Genomic DNA, 27,644 nt, shown 5'->3' on the forward strand with positions numbered 1-27,644 from the left:
GTTATTCCAGTTACACAGATGGACAATTGGTCTGTGTAACTGCAGAGCTGACTACCACAAGGAAGCATCTGCTAACTACCTCAAGGGCTCGCCAGAGGAGGACTGGATCACTCAGGTAATTTATCATGGAGAGGCAAATACTGGAAAAAGTAATGGTAAAGAAATAATTTTTCAACCATTGAGTGTATAAGAACTGATAAGACATTCTTGGAAAATAAACCAGCACTACTAAATCTTTTTATATATTTGTTAACTTAGCAAAGAAATTCATCATATAGAGGGAAGGGTCATTCAAGTTCAGAAAATCAACTCCACAAGCATGATGATAAGTTGGATCAGCAAGAATACTGATTTTTAAGCATTGGAGAACTGTAGTTAACCCTGGCACAAGTCTTGGGTTGCTTTAGTGGAGGGTTATAACAAGACACAAATGAAAGTGTGCTTCTGGTGCAGCCTGCGGGATGAAGACTATCACCTGGAATAGGGAACCTGGTCCTCAGATTGGGGTTCAAATTGAACATACTCAGTTGAGTGTGGCTGGAGAGGTGAGGAGTCTGGCAGCCATGTTGTAGTGCCAACAGGAGCTGTCTTGTTCATCTTTTTTTTTTTTTTTTATTCTCTTTGCAATATTTAGCACTTTGTGGTGAGTCTGACAGATTAAGTAATTTCTGTAAGGTGTTGATTTTAAAGTCAGAAGTGGGAGAAAAAAACTGATTGAATTCAAGTAATCTTGCTATAAATATACTTTGTAAATGTCATTGATTCACAATAGCCCTAGGAGTGTACTATCTTGGAAAATACAAAAATAATTCATGTAATTTCATTGTAGTGATCTGTATCTGGGGAAATTCAGTAATTTATAGAAATTATTATCTAATAAACACTTCTTAAACCCAGAAGAAGCTAAAATGCATGCAGATCAGTCTACGGGGACACGTGGTGAATTAAGAGAGACACCTTGCCGAGGACAGTCATTCCAAACACAGCTGCATTGGCAAAACATAAGGCATCACGAATAAAAGAGATGGATGTCCCAGGAGCAAACCCGAACTTGCACATCCCACTGGATGCTGCCTTTTCAAGTTGCTTCTTCAGGAGACAGGATGCCCTCTCCCATGATGCAGTTTTGGGGTACTCTTGTAATGGCCAGTTTATAAACCTCACTAAAAACAGATCTGTACTTTTCTTATAATGACAAGATTTTTTAAAAAAATGACATTACTTACAAAATTAAAAGAATTACTTCAGTAATTTTGTTCTTGAAAAGATCTCAGCAGAGTTTGTGAGCTATGAGAGGGACACCCAAGCTCTGCCTTCTCCCTGCCATCCAGCAGAGTTTCTTGTTAGCTCTCCCTCTCTCCTGCACCACAGACACTGCGCCTGGTGAAAGTCAGGTATCTACAAGTAGAGAGGAGAGCTGCCCACACAGGGCTGATGGTGCAGATAGCACAGCATCCAGCAATGTCAAGTCGCACGGTGTGAGCTTGTTGAACTATCTTTTAGCCCATCTCTCTCATACTTGTTAGTCTTTCCTTTAAAAAAAAAAAAAAAAAGACAGGTCTGGGTCTTGAGCATTCAATAAGCACTGTGTCTACCTGAATTTTAAATATTGTATTTTCTCTCTTTATAGTTAGTTTTGGGGTTAACTTATAAAGGGCACTGGTTTTCCAGTAAGGCAAGGATCTAAAATTTCTAATGAGGAGCAGAATAAATTAAGAAAGTCAAATGGTATTTTAAAGAAAGGAAATATTAACAGGGGCCTTCCTGGTGGTGCAGGACTTAAGTCTCAGCACTATCACCATTAAGGCCTTAGTTCAATCCCTGGGCTGGGAGGTGACCCACATGGCATAGCAGACCTCTTCTGTCTCACCCGCTGCTCCCCTCAGCAGTGTATTTCAGTAGATCTGCCTGTTCTGCTCCTTACTCTGACTCTGGTGAGTCCTCTCACTGCATGAAACCTCTGGCCTGCACCCCAGCTCTTCTACACATAAATAAATAAATAAATCTTTAAAAAGAAAATATTAACAAAGAAACAGAAGGTTGTGTCCAAAAGAAAAATTGAAAGTATAATTACAGGAAACTCCAGCAAGTACCAGCATCAGTACCACATGAGGTTGCTCTTGGAAGCCTAGGACAATTTGCACACACTTTGAAACAACAAGCGAGAGGGAATTCTAAGGAAGAACTTGTGTTAAGCCACATCTCGTGTGGCAAACACGTTAACAGTGACATCAGTGACATGCCAGAACGCGTAGTCTCATATGGTTCAGGAACTGGAAGGAAACGAAAGAAGGGGGTTGGGTTTTATGAAAGGAAAAAATAACACAAGGTGTGGCTCCAGTGACTCAATTAGTGTGGTACTTAAAAGGCAAAAAAAGTGCTCTAAGCTGCGTATTGGGGAAGCATCTTCTTCGAATGTGTTATTCACACGGTGCAGAAAATAGACATATTTGTCAGTATCCACGCCACAACAGCTGTCCTTTGCTTGTGTGTCCATGGGCTGGACCGAGGCTGGGGCCCACTGTCCTGGTAAACAGAGTGACTCGGCTCAGATGGAGCAATCACAGCCTGTTGTTTGTGCCGTTCCCTGTCTTTTCTGCCCAGAGTCAGTCAACAAGTCAGTGATTTCCTTTCAAAGTACATTTATTTAGATTAAGAAAAAGTCTCTAGCATACACTGGTATCCAGTGTTCACAGCAGTGCTACTCACAATTGCCAAATTGAGGAAGGAACCCAAGAGTAGATGGTGACGAATCAATAAAATGAAATGTGTCTTATGCACATTTTTTTTGAGATATAGTTGACATCAACAACAAAATAATAGTTCAGTTGTACCACATAACGGTTTGATGGATATATATATATATATATATATATATATATATATATATATATATATGTTGTGAAATGTTTACCTCTTTAAGTTAGTTAACATACAATGGAATATTATTAATCCTCAAAAGGGAAGGAAATTCTTTAAAAAAATTTTCTAGCATGCTTAATTTCTATTTTTAAAAAGATGTTCTATTTATTTTAAGTGAACAAGTCAGATACAAGAGGACAGTGAGTGAGTGGTGAGCAACCTAGAAAGGTAGAAGTCACAAAGAAAGTAAAACCGTGGTGACCAGCCTCTGATGGGAAGGGCACTGGGAATTATCCTTCACTGAGTACAGAGGTTTGGTTTGGATGATGATTGTTGGGAATGACCAAAGATTTACTGACAAGGACTGAGTTAGGGTGGTAAAGAATTGAGCCTTGCATCCAAGCTTGATAAGGTGGTAATAAACTGACCTTGCATCAGGGATGGGACTAGCTGAAGGTGATAATGAACTGGGCCTCACATCCAAGTTTGATAATTAACTGGGCCTAGCATCTGGGAGATACAGGTGGAAGGAAATGGGCCTAGCATCAGGGGGCACAGCGATGAGTCACCCCTTTGGAATGTGAACCTAGAATCTATATGAGACCATTTTCCCCTATAGCACTGGCAATAGCTATGGACCCCACCCTAGGGGCTCCATCTCAGCTGCTGCCCGGGAGCAATAAACTTTACTTGCTCAGCCTTTCTGCTTCCCGTCTTTCTTGTGGCCGGTCACAGAAGTTGGGACAAAACAATGAGCAAGTTCTGGAGGCAGTTAATGCTACTGAACTTTTAAAATGTAGGTGATTATTGAAAGATGGAAAGAAAACCATGAAGTATGGGAAAATCCAGGCAGTTCGTGCCTCTGAAGATGTGGGCTATACCTCCGCTGATTGCCTACCCTAATCTTCCACTCTCTATGCCTCCCTATCACACTCAATTCCCAGCCAAATCAAAGTGCTTCTTGCCTCTGGCTTCTGGCTAGAGTGACTCAGCAGGAGCATCACAAGAAAAAGAGGACCAAAAAAGCGTGAGGTTGGAAAAATCTGTTTTCCTGGCTTCCTCCCCGCAGGAAGGCTGCCTGGTGACTGTGTGTCTCTTGACTAAAGCCTCCTCCATCTGCTGTGGCTCCAGCCTCTCATGTGTCTCCCACTTGCCTCTTGGAAGAGAATAAGGGCAGGAACAGTGAACGTTGTTATCACTTCCGGCTTGCCCACGCCCTAATCAAGAGTCCTTTGATTGAATTCTCCTCGAATTACTTAACCCGAGCATATCATCTGTTTCTTACCAGACTGTGGATGATATTAAGATTATTTATCAAGATCAAAGTTTGGGAAACACTGCTCCAAAAACAAACAAACAAAATCTATCTGTACTCCCCATAGAGCTCCCTGACACCCCAAATCTTCTACATATGCAGAGAAGTCAATGGAAAGTGGTGGTGGATGGTGCCATCTTCTGCATCTCCCTCTCTCCATGTTCCAAGCATTTCATTTCATTGCAATTTTAATAGACAATTCAACATCTGCTTTCTCTAGTCCCACAGACTGCACATCACATTTTTTGTACATAATAGCACTCCTTTCTAATAAAACAATGATCCAGATATTCAATGAATATTGAGGGGCATTTTCCTTGTATATGTTTCTATTAAATCCTAGGTACAGATGTCCAAGAATATGGAGAAACTGCAGTTCTAAATGAATAAATGCATTCTGTGTCAAGCTCTCCAAACTAACAATGAAGATAGAGCTCTGTTACATGAACTCTCTCTCCCTTCTACGGTGGCTAATTATGGGGAGGAAATTACCAAGAATTTGGTCTTCCTTCTTTGTACTAATCATCTAGAAAAAGTTGAATCACCCACAACCTCCCAAATTCAGGAACATGTGTCCTGCTAGGATTGTACTAAACACAAGTTATGTTCACGTCGTGAGAAACAGTCACATCTGCTTGCAGTTTCACTGGCTCGGGTAAGCAGATCATCTTTTTGCTGCAAAAGAACAACAAGAGGGCGTATGCTCAGGGTCGGCTCTCGGTTGGCTGGTCAGAGAGAGGGCTAGGAGTTGTGTGCGGCTGTGTTTCTCTCTCAGGTGAAAGGGATCTATCAGACACTCCTGCAGAAGCCTCTTGTCCTGGGAGTGCATGGGGGTGCTGAGTAGAATGTGTAAATGCCTACAGGTATAAATGCTGCTAATACAAATGCCTGTACAGGGGACAGAGGGTGTAGAAGTCCTGGACCCACATGCATGGATGTGGCCAGCAGAGGCTAAGGAAGAGGGAGAATGCAGCCAGCAGTTTTTATTCTAATAAAATCTTGTGCAAAACAAAATAAAAAAACATACAACACACACACATGCAAATATTGGGTTGTTGGAAAAGTCCTGGTGCATTTTGCTTGAAAAAACATAGAAAAAATACATCAGGACTTTGCCAAGAACCCAATCAATAGAGGTTCCTGTATAGAAGTGGGGATGAGAAGTTAAAGCCCACACTCTTTACTTCCTAACATCCCAACTCAAAATGGTCCATCAATAGACCCAGGAAAACCCAGATCTTTGTCATTTCTGCTTTGAAGAAGTTGATCAGCATAAGACTGCACTTCAAAAAGTACTGATTTGGGGCCTTCCCGGAGGCGCAAGGGGTTAAGTCTCAGCACTATGAAGCTATCGGCAGCCATTGCACCACAAGGTCGATCCCCAACCAGGGGAGGTGACTCAACAGACCTCTCCTGTCTCACCCGCTGCTCCCCTCAGCAGTGGATTTCAGTAGATCTGCCTGTTCTGCTCCCCATTCTGTCTCTGTTGAATCCTCTCACCCTGCCCCATACCTCTGGCTTATACCCCAGTGCTTGAATGCATAAATAAAATAAATCTGAAAAAGAAAAGAAGTGCCACACTTGAGGTCAGCATTGGTCCTTGCGGGTGTGGGGGTCGGGGTGCACAGCAGGGCTTACTTGTCATTGACAGGCAAAGGTGCGGTGCAGAACCTCCCAGCAAGGACAGTCTGGTCTTTTTTCCAAACCCGGTTGGAGGCCTTAAACTTGAGTTTCACTTGGTTTGTCTGGCAGAGAGGACTGGTGTGAGCCATGACTGCTCTCCCCTGGAGCTGCTGTCTAGGTCTGCAGGGGGAAGGGAGAGTAAGTCACTCGCACTTTGGTCTCTGCTGCCCTTGGCTCCACTTGGCTGTGCTAGCGGCTCTGTTTAGCTGACCTGCCAAGAGGTGTAGCTGGAAGGTGGAATCCTTTGATCAGCCTCACCACCTCACCCCTCTGCCCACATCCCCAAAGCTTTGAACATAACTTGGAAAATATCTGTGGATTGTTGTAAATAAACTAGTGAACACTGCAGCAAGATAGTAGCTCTTGGAATTTCCCATCTGGAAAAATATCCCATTTTCTTAGATTGTAAGTTGGAGATTTTTATTTCAGATCCAACTGTCTGAAAGTAGAGCCCTCTTTTAGTTCAAGGAATTTTGTGAGAGGACTACTAGATTATAGATGTAATATGAATGTGTCAGTAGGAAAAAAATAACGAAAAACCAGGTCTTAACATCATACAGAGCTGGGGTGCAACATGGTTCTGTCTCTTCCCAGTGTGTGCTTTTGACTCACACTGTCCTAGGTCTAACGCTAGTTTTAAAGTCCAGCTTCCCCACATGGAAGCTACAGAGCTTGGAAGACACTGGCTGCAGCTTCTGGGGTCCCAGTGAGAACAGAATCTCCCACTGGCTTACAAGATTCAGGCACCACTTTGGCCTCATGCCCTAAGGCTAAGATGAAGGGAGGCGCTTGAAGACCAACCTAGAGAGCACCCAGACAAAGGCAAGGCTCAAGAGTGGGGCAAAAGGTCCCCCTGAAAGTCAAGTCTCAGAAGTCCAACATGGGCCCTGAGGGGGCACTGGAGGGGGTGGGAGAGCTGGGAGGGAGCACAGAGGGCCCCACATCTCAGCCGTGGGCTGGATTTGCATCCCGGGTCCTGGTCTGGCCTACTGACCCCTCCCGGGCATCTCAGGCCTCAGAGGCAGCAGGAACCGTAGGGAGAGGGGGCCGGGAGGTGCTACCCCCTACACCCCAGGTAGGCATTTTCCAAGGCTCGGAGCCTGGTTCAGCCAGGCTGGGTTCTTATCTTTCCTGCCTCTGTAGAGTGATGAATTGTCATCTTGGTGTGTATTTAGTCATGTGGTTTACTTTTCTTCTGATAAAGATCTTGTATAATTTTGTTTAAATTTTTGGAACTATTTCAAAGGACAAATTAGGAAAATTGTCCCCTTTGAGAAGACGCTTGGACTGAGAAGTGTGCAAACTGTGAGTGGGTGGCCTGGGGACTTGACAGGGTAAATTTTCAAATCAGAAGGAAATCTTGGGGTTTCACAAAGCTATAGGAAGTAGGGGAAAGACCACACATAAACTCCCCTCTTTTTTTTTTTCTTTTTTCAATTTCTGTTCTGCTAGGAATTGAAGATAGTCATGCTCTGCTAGCCTTCTTCCAACAGTAACATTCAAATCTCTGGGAGGTGTTAGGGGGCCTTACTCAGGGAGCCCTGAAGTTGTGCCCCGAGATTCTGCAGCTGCTCGCCTGGGCTGGGGCTTGGTGGCGGGTGCTGTCCCCTGACTCTCACGTGTAGAGCTGTGGGTCACTGTCACGATGCCCACTGGTGGTGGCCCATCTACCAGTGGGCTGGAGAGGGCACTTCACTTTGTGAAGTGACACAACCTTGAACTGATCTCACAAAGAGCTTTCAGTTACACTCTACAAGGCTCACATGGACACCTGAAAATCTACGTTGGAGTCCAGATGGCCCTACCTCACCTTGGGGCCTGGGTGAGCCGGCCTGGCGGCAGGGAGTTTGACACCCTAGCAGAAGGCCCTTCTCAGGAGAAACTCATCTTCCCAGAAAGCACAGCCAGTGTCTAACCCTGCAGCCTGAGATATGTTCCCAACTCTGTGCCTGATCTGGGTGTTCTCCTGTTCACGATACTAGTGACTCCCCAAACTTCTCTCAGATGCAACCCCTAGCCTATCCTCCAAGACCCAGCATGGTCTGGGCCTGAAGAGCATCTCAGGTGTCTGCTCCATGTGCTTTACCCCAGCTCTCTGTTCCCCAGAGGCTTATTCTTATTAACCTGTGGGAACTCTTGAAAATCCCTCAAATCTCTAATCTCATTTCCACACACGGGTCAGTTTCCCTCTTACTTGTTCTCGGGGCACCTGTCACCTTGACTATAGCACAGTTCTCCGTGTGAGCCACCCAGGCCCCTGCAAACCACCATTCTTAATCTCCTCTGTCAGCACCTTTAATGCACAGGAGGTGCTCACTGGTGGGAGCCCTTTGGTCAGTGCTTCCAGAAGGGCTGTTCCCTCCCTGCTTCCAGCTCCTGCCACTCAGCTTCCCATCATGCACTCCGTGCCCTGTGAGTCTGCTCTGCCAGCACCACCTTGCTCTGCCCCTCTGGTCCTGGGGTGTGCCCCTCTGGTCCTGGCTCTTTCTGGAAGCTGATCTCTGAGCCCCTCCTCACCCTCCTTCTGGTTTTCCGGCTCTCCCAAAACATTTGTGTTAGTTTCCTGTGTTAAATTCTTTTTTATTGGACTAAGGAATTGGGCTTTGCTTTTCCACACTGTATCCTGACTGAGACTTCTCTGGTCTTAGTCTGTCTCCTGAAGACTTGTGAAGAACTAACCAAATGCTTTTAAAATAAACCGAATCATGGCTGCTGCTCTGTCTCCCACCACTGCAGCTCCCCACACTTGAGGTCCTCTCACCTCAACTCTGGTCCCACCAGCTACAGGCCTAAGTGGAACAGTAATTCTCAGCTCTCTTCCAGGGACTGGTTCCACCAGGCATCAAGCCTGCAGGCCTTCAGCTTTCATTCATTTGCTAATGACCCTCTGCCTGGTTTTCTGGCCTGGTAATGAACCCTGGTTTTCTGGCCTGGTAATCAACCCTGACCAGCCTTCTGTGGGCTAATGGCTGAATTTCCTAGCTGCTGACATCCTTGATGGCCCTGCTGCACTGCAGAGGACTGTTTCCCTAACAGGGATCCAATTTCCATGTTCTCCCACCCATTGGGACACCCCACGACTGCTGCTTGCCTGCCTCATCCGCTGTTGTCCAAACAAAGCATTCTTAGATCTGGTACTGTTCCCAAACCTGAAACAGTTGCCAAGTGTAGGTCTGTGGGTGCAGGCATCACTGCCCTGCCCCAGCCCAGGGGACTTGTCCCACCCATCAGTGATCACACAGTGCCCATGTGTGTGTGTGCGTGTGTATACATGTGTAAAGTGGGAAAACAGCTAATGTATAGTCATGCAGGACACTCACATGGTGATCTTGACCAAGGAGGAGACATTGCCACTAAGGAAGGTGACCTTAATGCTCGTGTCCTTTAGTCTTTTCTCCTGTAGGTGAAACTCCACGAGGCTGTGATGCACTAGGAGAGCAAAGCAGAGCAGATGACAAAGCCAGAGGTCAGCAGAGTAACGTGTAAAATGTCCCAGAGAGCAGAGTGTGGCTAGGAGTCTCAGCTCGGCCCCTTACAAGCTGTGGAAGACACCTGTCATCAAAGTTCCTCAGCTTCTCAGTGTGACAATACAGACAGCTCTCAGGACTGAATGAGAATTAAATGGATTACTTATAAAGTTCTTAGATAGCTCACGTATCTCAAAAATTTAATATATATTAGATTCGATTACTTTTAATGCTAGAATGTCCAGCCTTTCCTATTTGGTCACAAGGCCCTGGCAGTGTGGTTTTGAAGAGGATGTACCCTATACTAAATAACTAACTCATAAAACATAGCAACACCCCTCTGAACACACACACACGGTGTCAAGGAGTCATTCCCATGTAGGAGGTGGCTACTTCCCTCTCTGTGGTGGCTGGGTGTCTGTGTGGCATTTTGGGCTTCCCGTCAGCGTGGGCTTTGGAGCTCTCAAAGCAGGTGTCTTCCACACAGACTGGGTGGGCAGCTTCGCTCATGGAGATGTGGCCACACTGGAACCTGCTGCCTCTGAGGCAAGGGAGGCTAAGGGAGATCACCTCTTCCCTAACCCCAGGGGAGCCCTTCTCCTGGCCTTTTGCAGTAACTGGTCTCAGCATTTTCACAGACTCCTTTGGGTGGCTGGGATATAGCTAACAAGGCAATTCTTTACCTTTCCCCTACCTGCATTTCTTCATTTGTTGGCTTTCACATGCAAAATTGGAGGGGACAGCAAATGGATTGAGGCAGACTCAGCATTAAGTCACAGAGAGGACTTGTGGACAGTGTCAATATGCTATGAATCCATGAGAAAAAAAGACAGCTCCGTACACTGTCCCCCTTCCCCGGAGGAAAACGGCAAACGTCATACCCCTTTGTCCTGTTACTATGGGATGTGGATAGTTGTGGGGATGGGCAGGAATGGAGCTGCAGTGGATAACTGCAATATGGAAAACATGGGCTAACCTATACGAGGTGCTGGAATTTCATTCTCTGGGCTGAGTTTGATCCAGAGCTGTTCCTTGGTCAACAAGTATCACTGATCAGGGAAATTTTCCTAAAGAAAATTTCTGCTTCTCTTTAATCTGTATTTCCCAGGAAAGCCAAATACTAACACTGGGTAGGAATTGGTAGTGAAATAAAATCCACAAAGGAGCTTCCCTGAGAAGCAGCGCTTGGAGCCCCAACAGCTGCTTAGGGGACTCGGTTCCAAGGCCTGACCCTGCCACTAACCAGGGTGTCACTTTGCCCGAGTTACTGAATCATCTGTCCTCTTCTGCCACTCACCACAGTATGGGGCCCTGGAAGCGGTCAGCAGGTAGACTCTCACTTCCTTGGGCAGTGGCTCTATCTGGACACCACCTCGTTCCACCAGACCTGCAAGTAAAGGAGGAAAAACAGCAGAGTCCTCAGCTGGTCATTTCACGACCAGTTCCATGTGGACTAATGGTGCACCCACCCACTGGGTAGGCAAATCGCGTCCATGCTCATTGACCACACCTTGTGGTGAGTCCCAGGCCAACCAGAAATACAGTGCAGTGGAGGGTACACGTGCAAGGAAACACGAGGTACATACTTCAGATCACCTGGCCCATCCTCAGGAAATATTGAGAAGAAAGTTTTGTCCCTGACTGGCAAAACTGTCTCTGTGACATTTGTTTTAGTGACACTGGAAGCAGAGGGAAGTGTCTGACCTCAGGAACAGTGGTTGGCCATGGCCAGTAAGGGAAGCAAACTCCAGGCAGTGAGCGCACATCGGGCCACACCACACCGTGTGAAGGAGCTTGAAATGTTCTTAGACAGATTTGAAGTACTTGTAGCATTGCCCAGGTGGTCCGGGCGAGGGAGGGAGGGGGAGGATGGGATAAAGTGGTTGTTCCACCAGCTAGCCCGTCGCATCTGGGGGAATATGCATGATGAGTAGGAAGTAATGGTGGTTTGCTTTATTACGGGAAACTACCCTGACTTCCACACTTTTGTCTAGCTGGCATCCATTTCATTCATATAAGCAGGGACAGACTGCTGCAGTTCTGAGTGGGAGTCCGAGTGGGAAGTGGGAGAGGAAGGGGAGTTTACCCTGCCCAGGAGATTTCCCAGAGCCTTTCAGCCTGGGATAACACCACGATATTTGAAGCAATATTCTGCCCAGGGTGAACGGAGACCAGAGCCCTGACTCTCACCAGACTGGCCTGGATCATCCCAGAATGTACATGAGGTGGGAGAGAGCAACACCTTAAAAGTGGGCCATATGTGCAATCCTTGGGGACTCCCTCAAACACTTGATTGAGGATCTATCAGGAACAGGAGAATGGCTGGCCTCGCCAGAAAGACCTACGGCAAGCATCCCCTAAAGCAGGGGTAGGAAGTCTGCACTATCCCAGGGTTTCTAACTGGTCGGGAGCCTGAGCTTGCAGGTGAGGGACTGAGTGCACAGGAAGTATGAGGGTGTGTGCACAGGGAGTATGGCACCAGGCAGCAGCATAACAAGTAAGGGGTGGGGCGCAAAGACCCAAAGCCTTCTTCCAGGTGAGACCAGACTGAACACCTCATTGCTTAATTTCTTTACCCTGATGGGTAGATTTACCCTGATGGTCAGGACTTAAAGAGGTATCAGCTAACGAGACTTGAACTTTCCACAAATTGTTAAAGAAGCCAAAAGGGTGGCATTTACCAATCCTTGGACAGGAAAGCTGAAAAGGGTTGAAACAATCCAGACAGTGCCCTGCAAGGAAGGCCTTGTAGTTGTCACAGGGAAAGGCCATCAACGGACAGGAATTCTCCAGGGCGCTGATATAGAGGTGCACAGCCCTCATGTGATCACAGATCACATAATTGTAGCCTGTATGAGGAGGAAACGTAACACAGTCAAGTTTCAATTCAAGAAAATGGAAATTCCCTCTAAGCTACTTACTGTAACTCTATTGAATTTTATATTCCAGCAGACTATAAGTACATGGGATGTCCCCTGAGCCACATTTGAAAAACAGTACTGGACGTGGTTATTGCATTTTCCCTTTCCTTTTAATATTTCCTGAGACACCTGAACTTAAACAAGAAGTTTTCCTAATTGAAGACTCATCTCCCATGATCATGAGAGCTCTCTTTCAGAAAATGCAAGCATACAGAGAACTGAAGATTCTGACCCCACTTCTCGAAAAGAGTATCTGCCTGCACAACCTTACCTTCTTCATCATCACACCCACAACCAACTGCCTACCCCCTTCGTATATCCATCCCAGCAATGAGACGAGACCGGAGTCAGCAACAGCCTAGTCAGTCTCTGATCACCTCCGAGAGCCGAGGGGCTGACTTGTACCTGCCGAATGACTGACAGCTGAGTTTGCCAAATGTCCCAACTTAACAAACACTTGGTTTTCTCATAACTGTTATGTATCATTTTAAATTAAGCATCACTGATACTGTATAAATTGACTGGGGCTAAGAGGTCTGTATTAAGCCACATGCCAGGGTTTTGGTGTCTTCCAACTCTCCATTCACTGTAGGACCTACAACTGAGTCAGAGCTGTGTGGACTACTTCCTCCCCACAACTGGCTCACTGTCTATGGCAAGCTCCTAGCTGCACCAGGAGGCTGGCACAGACACAAACTAAGCCCTTTTCAAGTTGTATCATGAAGAAAAAAAACAAACATGAAACCAACCAAAATACCATGGAAATTTCAGAAGCCACTAAAAAAAAACTATCCAATATGATCAGAATTGCTGGAAAAAATAGATAAATTATTAAAGAAACATGATCTGGAACATCAGCGAATTTGGCAAATTATCAAAAGAATCCTTAAAATGTGAAAAGTTTGGTAAAGCAAGATAAAATTAAAAAGATAGTAAACACAGTCAACATAAAGTTCCCAAATGAAATGTTGACAGTTAGCTATATTCATAGGACACCTACAAGAAGACTAAGCAAGTGATAAGGATGCTCAGATTTGGACTAACATAATATTATTTAAAATGACTATAAGAAGAATATATTCTGTGAATTTATTTTTTTTAGAATCCAGAAGAGTAGGGCTTTTCTGATGACACAAGTGTTAGTTTCAGTGCCATCAAACTACCACCAGCTATTGTGCGATAAGTGCATAAGTGCAATCCCTGGCCAGGAAGATACCCACATGGCGTGGCAGACCTCTCTTGTCTTGCCCACTGCTGCCCTCAGCAGTGTACTTCATCGATCTGCCTATTCTACTCCCTACTCTGTCTTTGGTGAAGCCTCTCACCATCCCTGCACCTTTGGCCTGCATCCCAGTTCTGTATGCATAAATAAATATTTAAAAATAAAATAAAATAGAAATCCAGAAGACCATATTTAGAAGAAAAGAAATGGAAGTATTTGATGAGTATCTTGAGAATGACTTTGGGAGTTACAAATCTGGAGCAAAGGTTACGCAGTGAATTGACCCTTCATCTGGCCCCGTAGTACTGGGCATGGTGATCTGCTTCTGCTACCACCAGGCTCTGCCCAGATGTAGCTGGTGTGGGCCTTGCCGCAAAGCAGGGCCCAAGAAGAATGTTATTGGCTTGAATGATATTGGGTCACACACAACCTGAAGTGGGGAGGGCAGCGTAAACATGGCACATCTTTTAATTGCAGACATTCCTCCTTTAGACTTCCTGAACTGCAACGGCATCCATTCAGTAAGTGCAGAGGTATATGGGGCACAGCTATGGACCCTGGAAGGAAAACTGTCTATTCTCCCACTGACTGACTCAGCACCGAGGCTCTTGGTGGCCAATCCTGTGGCTTTCTGACCTGCATGAATGAAAGCGGGACAGCCAGGTTGGTCTTGGCCTCCATTGACAAAGTAATCCACATGTCCTACAGGAATCCGAATCCCCCAATCTGAAAAGAAACAAACCCTGTTACTTCCAAAGGAAGGGATGTATGTTCCAAGTTACACTACAGGGTCCACTGGCCACGGGCCCACCCAAGATCCATGCTGAATGGGTGCCCGCCTCAAGCTTAACTGCTGTGAGGCTGCAGAATGGAATAGAAGCAAAGAGGAATAAGTTCATAAGATAATCATATTGGCCTAATAAAGTCAAGAACAATGTCCCTTATAAATTAGTAAATGTGGCCCTCCCTGGTCAGGGCTCAGTGGGTTGGAGTGCAGCACTGTAAAGCTGGCTGCGGCTGCTTCAGTGCAAGTTTGATCCCCAGACCCGGAGCTGACCCACATGGCGCGGCAGACCTCTCCTGACTGACCCGCTGCTCCCCTCAGCAGTGTACTTCATCAGTCTGCCTGTTCTGTTCCCCACTCTGTCTCTGGTGAATCCTCTCACCACCCCTGCACCTCTGGCCAGTACCCCAGTTCTGTAAGCATAAATAAATAAAAAATCTTAAAAAAATAAAAATAAATTAGCAAATGTTATAAGCTCAGTAAATATTGAGTAGCTTCTATTTTGCTTCAAGCAATCGTTCAGATAAATATATTGGAGCCACTTCCCCAGTTTACTCATGACATATTTTTGTGCTCTCCTGACTGGGCAGAAATATGACCTGGTTACAAAGAGATCAGTTTTAGAGACAGTAGCCTCATCTCATCATATGACCATATCTGACCTCTCAGACCGGCTCATAACCAGCTGCCAAGATACTTTCTACCTTACACTATTGTAAGCAATTGGTGTGTATTATTTATTTAATGTGTTCAGCAATGATTCAGAGCTCACCCTTGAATCCACCTTCCCCTCACTCCCTCCCTACATCCATCACCAGTCTAGTCAGTCACCTCCAAAATAATACTTTGATTATGAAGCGTCCATGAGGGGAGCTGGTGAACCTGGGAAAGGGTAAAAAGGGGGTGGGGAAGAGAACAAAGGAATGTGAAGATGGGTGTTTTGGTGGGTGGAGAACTAGAGACCACACCTCAGTGGAAAAACCATAAACATTGTCCAAAAATGTTTAACATATGTGCATATATATGTGTTTGAATCTTTCTATTTTTCTCTGTCCCCACCACTTTTGTCCAAGCCACCATCTCCTGCTACCATAGTAAATACCTCTAAGGAGCCTCCAGGCTCCCCCAGTGCTCACCTGCAGACTATTCTCTCTATAGCAGCCACCATCGTCTTCTAAACAAATCTCAGTCACCACCCCCTTATCACTGACTGTAGACCTTCTTGCCAAGGCTAGCCCGGGCTGCTCGCTCTTCTCTGCTTCACTCTCAATCTCATTCTCTTTTCCATCCTCACGTTTCTCTTTCTGACCTCCATGCCACACCGTCCCCCCTCACCTCCCGCTCCAGGTTGTACTGACTACCTCGAATATTCATTTCCTAGCTCTCATAAGGACTGACTCATTCTTACCACAATTATTACCTCCAATATCCCTCCTTAGACAGATTTTCATTGATATTCTTTGAAGTAGATCCCCTACCCGAATCATCCTCTCGCCCAAGTTCTTCCTTACTGTGATTGCCTTGTCTGGACCCTGGTACATGAGCCCTACTACAGCAGGGCATTTACCTACTATGTCCCCAAAGCCAGCATGGTAGCCAGCACATATGAGCACTTAATAAATGTTTATTCAAGAGTAGATGAAGGACCCTTGCCTAACTAACCTGTCATTTCCATGGGAGAGGGACCTTATTTGGTACCTTGTTCACTATGTCAGAGGACAAGTGAGGAACTATGAGACAGTGGGCGTGCTCATGGCCAACTCCTAGAAGGTGGAGCTTTCTGGACTCCATCATCCCCTGAGTGGAGTTGGCTGGGAGAAAGGGGCCTAGTTAGGGCTTTGGGCAGTTGAATCACTGTCAAGGAAGGAGTCTGTGGAGAAGTCACCCACTTAACACTTGTGGCTTCAGCTTGGAATATGGTCTCTGCACAGCAGATGCTATCTGGGGTAGGGCAGACTGTGTCAGCCTGTAAGTACTCACCAGCTCTCCCTTTTTTCATCCCTGTGTCAATAAAGCCCACTACTGATGTTTTTCACCATGTGTCTGACTTGGGGTCATGTCCTATATTCTTAAGCTCACAGGTAAGGACCCACCAATTGGGTCAACTCTCGTGTCCGGCGTTTGTCCAGTATTCGCTGAATCTCAGTGCTTATTACATAAGTCAAAAAAGATGGATTGTATAAATGGAAAGGGTGGTTTTTGGTGATGGTGGTTTTGCTTTTCAGTTTGTTATTATTGTATGAGGAAGAGACTCTAACTTTCAAGGGAGACTAAGAGGCCTAGCTCAGGACATTAGTATATCGCCCATTTAGCAAATTTAGGAGCCAATAACCCTATTAAACATGATGATTAACCCAACAGCTAGGCAAAATTCTGTGGGCTTTGGTTTCCTATCTGTAAAATTAAGGTGGAAAAGAGAGTTGAGCAATATGATTGTAATAATAGTGTCTTCCAGAATCATGAACCTCTGGGTCTCGGAGGCTAGAAGGAGGCTTCTGACCATTAGGAATGAGACAGAGATATCTCTCGCTAGAACTGTAAACTCTTCTGGTAAGGTGCAGATGGTATTTCTTCCTGCACCTCCATACCTCCCTTCTGCCCCCAAGCACACTCACACTGAGCAGAGGACCCGGGACAAACTCTATGGGCATTTGATGGTGAGTAGAAGTGAGGAGGCATGCCCACCCCTTTTTCCAGCTGGTTGAAGAGCTTAATTTGGTCATCATGGATTTCAAGGTGGAGGTGGAGATGAGGTGGGGAAGGATGGCTTTTATGTGCCCATCAGTTTTGGATGGTAGATTCTCATTCTTCACCAAACTAAGAATGGGCTTGTGCCCTAGAAAGGAAAGAAGACTTGGCAGTCTTCAAACTCTGTTCTGGATGGACTCCCCCAACCCTGTGGGGGCACATTCACCTTGATAACCAGTCTGCCTTCCCAGCACTATCACAGTACAAGTTTGGGGGTTGCATCAGAGAGTGAAATTCATGACCAAATGTCTTAGCTCCAGTGTTTTTTATCCTCCTGTCTGCTGCTGGCTAAAAATAAAACTATTCATCACAGTAGTCACAGAGGGCAGAGCTGGGGTAGACTTTCAGGACCAGGCTGGTGAGTCCTCATTGCACCACAGAAGCGCAGAAGGAGGAAGGACTCTGCCCAGGGGCACATAGTGAGGGGTCCACACCCTCACCTCCTGCCGTGCACACAGTCTCCCACCCAGGAAGGTCACCCTGCTCACTGTCAGTGTCGGTGTGGATGGCTTCCACGAAGAGGGCATCCCTGGCATCCAGACGTTCCTCCAGGCTGGCTCTGGTGTACTCTGGTCCAGCAGGGTCCAGGCCTGTGAGGACAGACCCACATCAGAGGCCCCTACTTCTTGACTAAAGGGACCTCTTGTGCCCACTGCATGAGGCTCATGAGGCAGTTTTCCAGTTCAGATAAGTCACCCATGGAGGACCCAAAAGAGGACTAGTTCAGGACCACAGTGCCCAGGAAAGCCCCCTCTGATGTCTCTAACCTTTCAGTGGCCCAGTTTCTCAGGCTCTAAAGTGAGTTTAATGACACCAATCATTTGGTTGCATGAGTAATATCAGTTATCATGTATTAATCAACACAAGCTTTAAGTTTTAGGCAGCTACTATGTGCCAGCTTTGTTTCTGTGTTTAGAAACAAGAATTTATAGACAATGTCTATAAATTCTAGTCTCACAGCAACATGGGGAAATAAATATTACTATTTCTATGTCTAAGTCTGGATTCTTTCCCACTCAAAAAGCAGATCCTGAGGCAGGGATTTGTCATCAAATAACTTATTTGGGAGAAGATCAGTAGTGTGAGGGAGTCAGATATTGGAGGAAATTTTTAATGAATGGATTATTGCTTTGGGCAACTGGGTCTCATACCACCGGGGCCCTCTGAGGAACTCTGTAGGATGATTCAAAATTGTCCCTCTAGTGGGCCAAGGTGTTAGACCCCTTACAGCATAACTCTAGTCCCTTAAAAACTCCTGAAGCATAAAGTACCCTCCGGTTCCACAAAGGGCGAAGGAGATTTGAGCAGTTAGATCCCATTTTATAGATATTAGAAACTGAGGTTCTGAAAGACATACATGGCCTCTGATACGATATTAGAGAACATGAAACAGTAATGCAAAGCCATTTTATAAAAAAGGGCCACAGTAAAAATTTTTAGTGGCCATAGGTGACTTAATTAAGAAAACAAAGGACAATACTCACTCCTACTTGTCTTAGCAAGAGCATTTCCAATCTCTAAACCTGGAAGGGTGGACAGAAGAGAACATTACCTGTGATCCGTCCCAACTGGCCTTTATGGAAATGTCCCACCATGCCTCCAACATGGGCCCCCAGGCTGACACCAATGATGTGAATGGAGGACTCCGACACACCCAGCTCCTAGAACAGGACACCCACAGTGAGTTCCATGTGGGTCATGGTAGCCCCTGGCCTCTTCAATCACACTTTGGCCTGAGGTCCTTGGGTTTGACGACCTCAAATGCTGCAGAGAAAGTGGGGAGACTTCTCATCCCATTAAGCATTTGTTCTCTTTCAACTGCTCTACCTGTGAAGGCACGTCGCTTTCCTTTCTGGCGTCCAAAGGACCACAGCCATGTCCTCTTGATTACAGAAGCCCTCCATGACCCTCCCTAGTGAGCATGCAGTGGTGCATTTTAGAAAGGAGAGGGAGAGTGAGAGAGATCCACAACCTGCCCAAGGTCAGCACTGTCAGTAGCAGAACTGAGATTTTAATTGAAGGCCAACAAGCATTGTAATGGGGAAAAAAAATGTGTGCGTGTGTGTGTGTAATAAATAAATATTTGAGGTTAAAATAAACCAAGACTAACAAACAGCAACAACAAATAAACAAAAACCAACAAGCCGCTGGGTGGCTCCGCTTTTGCCCCAAAGTGCCTCTGCATGTGTTGCTTCTTTTTTTCCTGGAAGTTGTCAAAACTCCCCGCAAGTTGTTCCTCACGTACCAGGAGTTTGTTGAGGAAACTGGAGATCTCGAGTCCCAGCTTAACCACATTTTCCACAGCTGAGAAGTAAGCAGCTGTCGAGCCGTAAACCCAGTCCACGGCAATCACATTAGCATCTGTTGCCCGCAAAAGGGCGCCAATCAACTTATCGATCCAGGAAGGCTTTGTTCCTAAAGCTCTGGGCACGGGGACAAGAAAGGGTAGGCAAATTATCCGCCAAGTTAAGACCCACTGTCCTGGTAACTTCTATAAACCTCGAAACCAGAAAAAAATCCAATTCTAGGGAAAGGAGATATACGGGCAGTGACTCCTATGTCACTTTGACTATAGGAAGAAACAACTCTGAAGGGAGCAGGTGTTCACCGACACCTGTGGAGCGTCTGTGTAAGCTCAAAGGGTGCCTTTTGCTACAGGTAGATATATGTCCTCACCAGAGCTCAAAACTCAGTACCACCAGGCCACAGTGAGGCACCTTGGTACAATATATAAGCTACACAAACAACATGCACAGATCTGTTTGTGTTATTCATGGAAAAGAAAAGATAATTTTGTACCTTCAGGTTAAGATTTACAATCTTAATTCTCAAAGTGGTAACACTTTGCTCGTTTTCCTTCATTTGTTCATTCATTCATCCTTCCATTCATTCATTAGACTGACCAGGCAGTTTGCTAGGTGCTTTGCAAAGATAAGAAAAATAAGATATATTCCCAATCCTTCTTAGAAAAAATAAGACTTTTCTAGAAAAAAGAGAATGATGGAAAAATATTCAAAAAGCTTCCTTGAGAGATTGGGATGAGGAAAGTTTTCTCAATGACTCAAATTAGAACAACCAGAATATGCACGTGCGGTCTGAGGAGCACAGGTTAGATATGTGCTGTGCACTGTGGCTTCGTGGGACTTATGAGCAAAAAGGATGAGCCTGCGGAACTCTTCAGCTCTATTAGCTATCCCTGGCGTGGTATTTTTACAAAAAAGGGAGACACAGTAAACAGTGGGTAATGGTTGACCAGAATTGTTGCTAGAGCAGAGACTCTGACACAAGAGTGATCTGAGATACCTATGGAAGGTTATGGCTGGGTCCCTCGAGTACAGGCATTTGAGAAGCCCAGATATTAGGAAATAGTGATTTGCTCAGTGACTGTGTCTATCTCTCCATTGGATGCCCCTAACTCTAGTTGCTCTGTGGTGCTGCTACTTCACACATTCTCTACCTTTTTCTTCCCAGCAACCTCTCTGTTCCTATCGTGTCTGGGGGCCTTGTAGAGAAGGTGTTGGAAGGAAGGGCACTGACCGAATGACTCAGTGAACATAAGTTGTAGCAAAATTTGGTCGAAAAGCCATCACAGAAATTTAAGATGAAACAAGCCTAACTCCTGAGAAACACTAACCTCTGAGTATGATGAAAGTAGCACCATGAGTTGGGGTTTGCTAAGTCATGACACCAGGGGAAAAGTAAAGGAGAGGAAATAAAGCCTTTTATACAGACACCACACACCATTGTTCCCACAGTGATTGTGCAAATCGTATGACCTCATTGGCTGCGGTAAATCACACACCCCATGTTTCAGGGAGGAACGGGTCCCCAAGACCATCTCTACAACATCCCTTTTTTCAGATATGGAAACCAAGACTCCCAGTGCTGGGGTGACTAGTCCAGAGTCACACATATTTTGGGAGTGTGTAGACAAAACAAAGGGAAGGAATAACCTACTTGACCAACAAGAATGAACAATGTGTGATATGAGATACATTCAAAAATAGCCCAGAGTGAGGCATCAGAATATGAGACTATCGGTAAATTCATTTCTCCACCTCTACCCATTAATTTCCTATGGAATTATGATTACTTTCTAGCTCTTAGCTGAGGTGGTCCTATCAGTTGGTTAGCTCCCACCTGAATCCATGGATAACTAGCTTGGTGCCCAGAGTGGTATTGAACCCAGAATTCTGGATGTCACTACTTTCTTCCACTAGTTGTCCACAACTAGGATCCGAAGGGGTGAAGAGGATAAATTGGACTTTGAGATTGGTGCCTCGGAGGAGATTGGCATTCTGGAAGTCGGCACATTTTGTCTGAGGGATAGGAGGTACATCTCCTAGAGGAAAGACAAAACAAAACAATAAAGATTCAAGGTGTGGTCATCTGTTCTCAGAAGGAAGAAAGATTTTTTGAAAGGAAGAAAGAAACAAGGGGTTAGAGGGGTTATCAATCGGTGAGTACAATAATCAAACTCACTTAATAAAGGCTGCATCACTTCTATAACTAAGATTGGTGATATTTTTGACATGTAGAGATAAAATACTGGAGCAAAATCTAAATATTGTTCAACTAGCACTAAATAATCTCCTCAACAGAAATGCAAGGCGGTGCTGGCCTCCTAGTCTAGAGGAAGGCAATGTTGTAAAAATTCACTGTGTGACATACATAGGCCCAAAGGGGGCTTCATGTCACAGTGAAAGACCAGGATCAGGCCCACTTGGACAGCCAGCACGGGAAAGAGGTCCTCAAGTCAGGAGAAGAGGCTAAAACCAAAGTCAACAATCCTACCTGTTGAACTTTCACCTGGGCTTCAACTTTATTTGCAATAGCAGATAAGAAGAGAAGGTCTCACCAGTGAGAGCTGAGACAATTCAAGACTGGAGGAGAGTCTGAAAATGGAGAAGCCGGGGAGAGGAGGCAGAGAGTCCCAAAGTGTAATTTTCATTGAAAATTAAAGTGAAACAAACCTATTTACAATAGAAGCCAAGTTATTTCTGGGGTGGTGATGAGTAAAAGAGGGTACTGGAAATAGGCTTTCGGACTCTCATATTATTTTATTTCATGATCTGGATGATGGCTACACAGGTGAGTTTGCTGAAAAATTATTCATCTGTATACTTTCCATATATTTGCTGTACTTCAATAAAATGTTTAATTAAAAAAACAGCCTACACACAAAATGTTTAAATATATAAGGAAAATGTTGACTAAGCTGGTCCATAAAATCAGAAAATGGTGAAATCAAGGTTACAAAACCTTTGGCTATGCTGAGAAAATACAAGGATAAAATAAAGACAGAGCATTAAAAATTATTAAGAAAAACTTGGTATAGGTAATATGATAAGTATAGAAAAGAGATATCATTAGAAAATTGGAAATAAAAATAGCTATTGAAATAAAAAAGGAATCAATGCTATAATAGCTAGGACAGAAGTGAAAGAATCTTAAAATATAAAAATGCAATTAAAAATACAGACAATAAGTTGGACAAAGTCCAACATTTACCTAATAGTTGTTCTCTAAAGGAAGAGAATGGGGGAAGAAGCAATATTTTGAACAGATAATTGCTAAAATTTTTTTATAACTAAAAAAAGATGAATCTGCCAATTAAAAATTATACTCAGGTAATGAATAGACAAAAGCTAGTCTATATTAGGTAGATTATAGCACCACTGCAAAACATGAAGGATAAAAAGATTTTTTTTTTAATTCCCAGACAAATTGAAGAACATAAATTGATAATTTTTTTGGAAAATATAAATTAGTGACATTAATTCAAGCAGAAATAGAAAACCCAGATCAACCTACTACCATCAACAAATTGAATTAATGATCAGATACATTAAAACCAGAAGGTTTTATCTGATAATACCACTAAAACTTTCAAGCACAGATAACATTTTTCTTACCTAAATTGTTTTGTGAATAAAAGCTCATTTTATGAAGTTATAATAGGCTTTACTAAACCCAGATAAAGGCAGTGATGGGGGAAAAAAGGTGATAGGTAAATTTCTGTTGTGAACATATGTGTGTGTGTGTGTGTGTATATATATACATATATATATGAAAGATTAAAAAAAGTGACTATAAAAATAAAAACAAATGTTGGCAAATCAAATTCAACTTTGTATTTAAAAGATACACTAAGGACTAAGGATTAGTCCTTAGTGATCTTAATCATGTTGGGCCCAGTTCATGGGCTTTAGAAGAACATATGTAGGTTATTTTTATAAGAACTTGCTTAAACAACACACCACAAATACAAATCATAAAAAGAACTAAGATAACAATATAATGGTTTTTTTTTTTCCTATCAGACTGGCAATATGAAAAATACTTGATATTACAAAGTGTTGGCAGAGAGCTAGGGAAGCAGTATGCTCACATGCAAATAGAATTGTCATTGCAGGCAGGGCAGTCTTCTCACATCTATCAAAAATGCCTAAGCTATAAATCCTTTCAAAGCTAGTTTATACTATTACCGCAATTTTAAAAAATAAACAAAGCTTTAAAATAAAAGTATTTAAATTAAATTTAAAAAACAAAATAGCTCTGTACATTGATGTAAAAATATTTCATACATCACATTCATATATTATGTATATAAAGATAAGTAGCAAGGACGTAACATTAAATACTGTCTTGCCATTATTCATCCTGATAAATGTTAAAGGAAAGCGGCTACAGACCCTGTAATTGTGGGTCTCTGCTACTGCTAGGTCATAATACCCACATTTCTTTGGTGGAAAGTGACTCTCAGGGTTGAATTACTTAGAGCTCCCTTCAGCCGCCCAGGCTGCTAATGACTTGCATGGTTGAGCCTATGTTCTGTAACTGTTAGAAATATTCTGTTTCACATGTGCTTTCTAGTTTGGTATCCCACACATGCTTTTGTTTCGTAAAAGTTTTCATTTGCTAAAACAGTTGGATGGTGTGGACGGAGCCAAGAAGGGGGAGAGTGTGCTCAGAGCTCAGAGTGGCCTCAAAACCACGCCAGCCCCACATGTGGAGATGATCAGGAGCCATAAGTTGTGCAGGATGTGGCCTCCTCTTCCAAGCTCCTCAGAAGAACACTTGAGCCTCACCGCTTCTGTGAGGCTAGCCCAGACTAGCCTTTGAGGAGCTGGCTGCTTTTCTCACAGGCCTCTGCCGCCAGTTCTGCCTGATGGGGCCTGGAACTTCTCATCACCATCACTGTAAACCTTGGCCTCCAGGGCAGACAGTCCCATTCTGACCTGGGTCAGTGATCAGTGTCACTGAAATGGGTGACATTCTTGGACCCCCTTTGCCAAAGTATTTTTTCAGGGCTCGTGTCACTGAACTAATCCACCATGATGCCACACAGTGGGGCTGGGGAACGGCAACCCCACCAATTTCTTTCTTCTCAACAAACTGAGCCCTTTTGCCATTCTTGGCTGAGGTGCTACTTATCTTTATATACATAATATATGATGTCTTGATGAGCAAGACATCAGTCATCACTGCCTTTAGGGACTCAAGTCTAAAAGCAAAAGTGAAAATAGGCAGGGACATAAGAGTTGTGACCCAGAAACTTCTGAGAGAACACATAGAATGGTCACCTTATCCAGATGAAGGAGGACGGCAAAACCACCTTCTGAAGAAGACTCCTGAGCCTCGATCAGAAATACGAGTTTGATCAAGGAGCAAGCTGGAGAATTCTGACATTCACCGTCCAAGGAAATGGATGTCACCTGACTTGTAAAAGCTTGTACAGGTAGCCAGGCAGGAAAGCAGGCAAAGGCCAAACTTCCACACAGGCCCAAAAGGGTCAGCTGCGGCCCTCCTGTGACAGGAATAATCTTCCTAAATGACACCTCAGCACTTCCTGAAAGTCCCTCTCTTTAAGTTCATTTGGTGCCTCTTTCCTTTTCTTGGTTCCCCCTCTACCTCTCTCATCCTCTTTCTTCCCTCTGTCCCCTTTAGGCTCAAAGCAGTTAGGTTCTTCACGCTCTCCCCTTTGGCTAGTATCTAGCCCCCTCCACACACAATGCATGTTTCTATCTCTGTCTCAAGTCATTTAATTCATTAACTTTTTTTTTTTTTTAAGATTTATTTATTTATTCATACAGAGCTGGGCAACAGGCCAGAGATGCAGAGGGCAAGAGGATTCACCAGAGACAGAGAGGGAAGCAGAACAGGCAGATCGACGAAGTACACTGATGAGGGCAGCAGCGGGCGGGTCAGGAGAGGTCTGCCACGCCATGTGGATCTCCTCCGGGGCAGGCAGGAATGGAACTCATGCGGAAGTGGCTTCAGCTTCTCAGTGCTGCGCTTTAACCTGCTGTGCCACCAGGGAGGGCCCTAATTCATTAACTTTTAAAAGCCATTTTAATAGTAAGAATAAGAGACATTTATTTAACAGATGTCACTACTGACAATGAGTGACTTGTTAAAGGTGGGTAAAGAAATAGGTGGAAGATAGAAAATGCCTCACCACAGAGGTGTGGGTAGAGGAGATCAAACTAATGGAACTGGACAAGGAACCCAGTTATTTTAAGTCCTGCTAGCCAGTTACTTTAAGTCCACTTCCTGCTAGGGTAGCTAGCGTGTTTCTGAAGCATGTAGTTGGACCTGGATCCATTTTGCCCTGATCCCAATTGTTGCCTCACTCAAGGTTTCTGAGGTCTGTTTGTGCCTGAGGCTCAGATTTTCTGAGAAGTGAAGTTCCAAAAAGACTTTGAAGACAATTTGCTATTGGTGCTCCTTCTCCCAAGCTCCACATTTAGAAAACCAACAACTGCCTCTTACCCCCTAAGCAGGATTGGAGCTTCAAAACAGGTGAAATAGTTGAGTCTGCTTCTCTGAGTCCATCACCTCTTGAAAGCCTCAGGACACCTGCCAGCTTCCCTCCGAGAGGACACATCACAGCCCCTGCTCCTTCCACTTCTATCAACCCAGTGATGCTATTATGAGTAATCCCAGTGATGTTATTATCAATATAATAGCACAATGAACAACTGCAAAATGTCCGATTTTGGACACACACGATCACATGTAATCCTTATGGTATGCTTATCTGGTATTATCTTCAATTATAGGTAATGAAACATATTCAAAGTCACAAAAGAAAAGAGAGCCAGAATTTAGTGTACCAAAAAAACAGAACCAGAATTCAAATCCAGTGTTGTGTGACCCAGAGTCACACTCTGTGCTCAGTTCATGGCCTCCCCTCTGCATGCAGTTGAGCACTTGCTGTGTACAGAGCCCAGTGCTCAATGGGGTAACAGGCAGAAGCCCCAAACTTTCACCTTTTGGGAACAAATAATTGAACTAGGAAAAAGTTGCACATGACACTGAGCAGGGCCTTTTAAAAGCCACCCACTTACTCAAGTAGTGAAAACACTCATAAAAATTGAATGTGAAGCAGGGGGGAGGGAGCTGAGTAGAGGAATGAAGAAGATGCAAAGGAGCCGTGAATCACAGAAGTCCTCTCAGATGATGTGGCCAGCAGAAATGACCGAAAAAGGAGTGTAGTCATCGCCAGGCAGAAGGACACATAATGTTGCGGAATGGAACTGAACATCTGGTGAAGATGACCACAAAACAGTCTGCTGGGAACAGGAAGGGGGGTGCTCCACTGGGGCTCCTCACCATCAGAGAACCTTAACTGCACCAGAGGGCTTAGATTTGCTATATTAAGCAGAAGGGAGTGAAAGGTGGGTTTCTAACCAAGAAAAACGTAGAATGAAAATGGCATCTCTAAGTTGTTCTAAGGGTCACGCAGGCATCTGTGGTGAGCAGGGACTAGTTATCATGGTTCAGTCCGGAGGAATGACAGGACTAAACACGAATTGGGTTAGCAAGATTAAAAAGGATATCTAATAAGCTCAGTATTTTATTAGTTTGGAATTTTTAAACTTAAAAATTAAATATATCATGGAACAGTGAATATCTATAGGGTGAAAATGAGTCATGTTAGAACTAATCAAAATATATTTTCTTATAAAAATTTACTTTCTTACAGATACATAGACTAAATATTTTGCGTGAGGCAGAAAAAAATAAAATGGGCTTAAAAACATGAGCACGGTGGCCAGGGGAAGTTAATTTGGTGACTTAAGAAAAGTGTCCTGGTTATCGTCATTCCCATTATGATTGTGGGGTTTTTTTTTTTCTCCGTCTCTTAAATTCACCTCAGGGGAGGACTTTTAGGGGACCTTCCAAAAGTTAGTATTGCATAAATTCTTGTTTGAGAAATAGAACAATTGACTGAAAAAATTTCCATCCAAGGCCCAGGGCCCCCCACTTACCTGAACTCCCAATGGTGAACCCCAGAAGGAGCACCCAGCACCACAGGTTTCTCTCCCAGAAGTCTGGGGGCATGACGGCTGGAAGTTTGGGAGCTGGGGTGGGCCTGACTCTTAGTGCCACATAACCCAGCCTCTCGCTCTTTTCAACATGAAATACCACCTTGAGTCTCACTAATCATTAACTGGCCTCATGGACCTGAAAAAGAAAAATAAACTCTTCCCTATTTATTCAACTACTGCATTTTTTCAGTTTCTTTTTCTCGATGAAAATAAATAAGCTTTTCCTTTCCTTTCTTTTCTTAAAACCAGGGTACTTTGAAACACGTTGTCCTTCCTCTCTGTACCAAACATCACCAGGAAACTAT

At 44.3% G+C, this 27,644-nt stretch overlaps 1 protein-coding gene across 1 annotated transcript; it reads right to left on the reverse strand.

The window, feature by feature from the left end:
* Window positions 1–3,555: 3,555 nt before the first annotated feature.
* Window positions 3,556–27,352, reverse strand: PLA1A (phospholipase A1 member A). The gene is made up of 11 exons (XM_004675448.2): window positions 27,280–27,352; window positions 21,143–21,344; window positions 19,248–19,425; window positions 18,555–18,663; window positions 17,491–17,592; window positions 14,107–14,196; window positions 12,009–12,176; window positions 10,625–10,714; window positions 9,181–9,289; window positions 5,816–5,980; window positions 3,556–4,852 (listed from the first exon to the last, which is right to left on the reverse strand). Exons 1-11 carry the CDS (start codon window positions 27,350–27,352, stop codon window positions 4,768–4,770), a joined length of 1,371 nt encoding a protein of 456 aa, XP_004675505.1. The 3' UTR covers window positions 3,556–4,767.
* Window positions 27,353–27,644: the final 292 nt, after the last annotated feature.

Source organism: Condylura cristata, unplaced genomic scaffold, assembly GCF_000260355.1.
Source record: "Condylura cristata isolate star-nosed mole 26May11 unplaced genomic scaffold, ConCri1.0 scaffold00003, whole genome shotgun sequence".
NCBI classification, from domain to species: domain Eukaryota; kingdom Metazoa; phylum Chordata; class Mammalia; order Eulipotyphla; family Talpidae; genus Condylura; species Condylura cristata.

Excerpts from the sequence above, each read along its gene's own strand:
- PLA1A (XM_004675448.2), bottom strand. The coding sequence starts at position 27,352 with ATGCCCCCAGACTTCTGGGAGAGAAACCTGTGGTGCTGGGTGCTCCTT. Across the intron at positions 19,426-21,142 it reads CTAGTTATCCATGGATTCAG|AGCTTTAGGAACAAAGCCTT; the intron begins GTGGGAGCTAAC and ends CCCCGTGCCCAG. Across the intron at positions 12,177-14,106 it reads TCCCGCTTTCATTCATGCAG|GCTACAATTATGTGATCTGT; the intron begins GTCAGAAAGCCA and ends CTCCTCATACAG.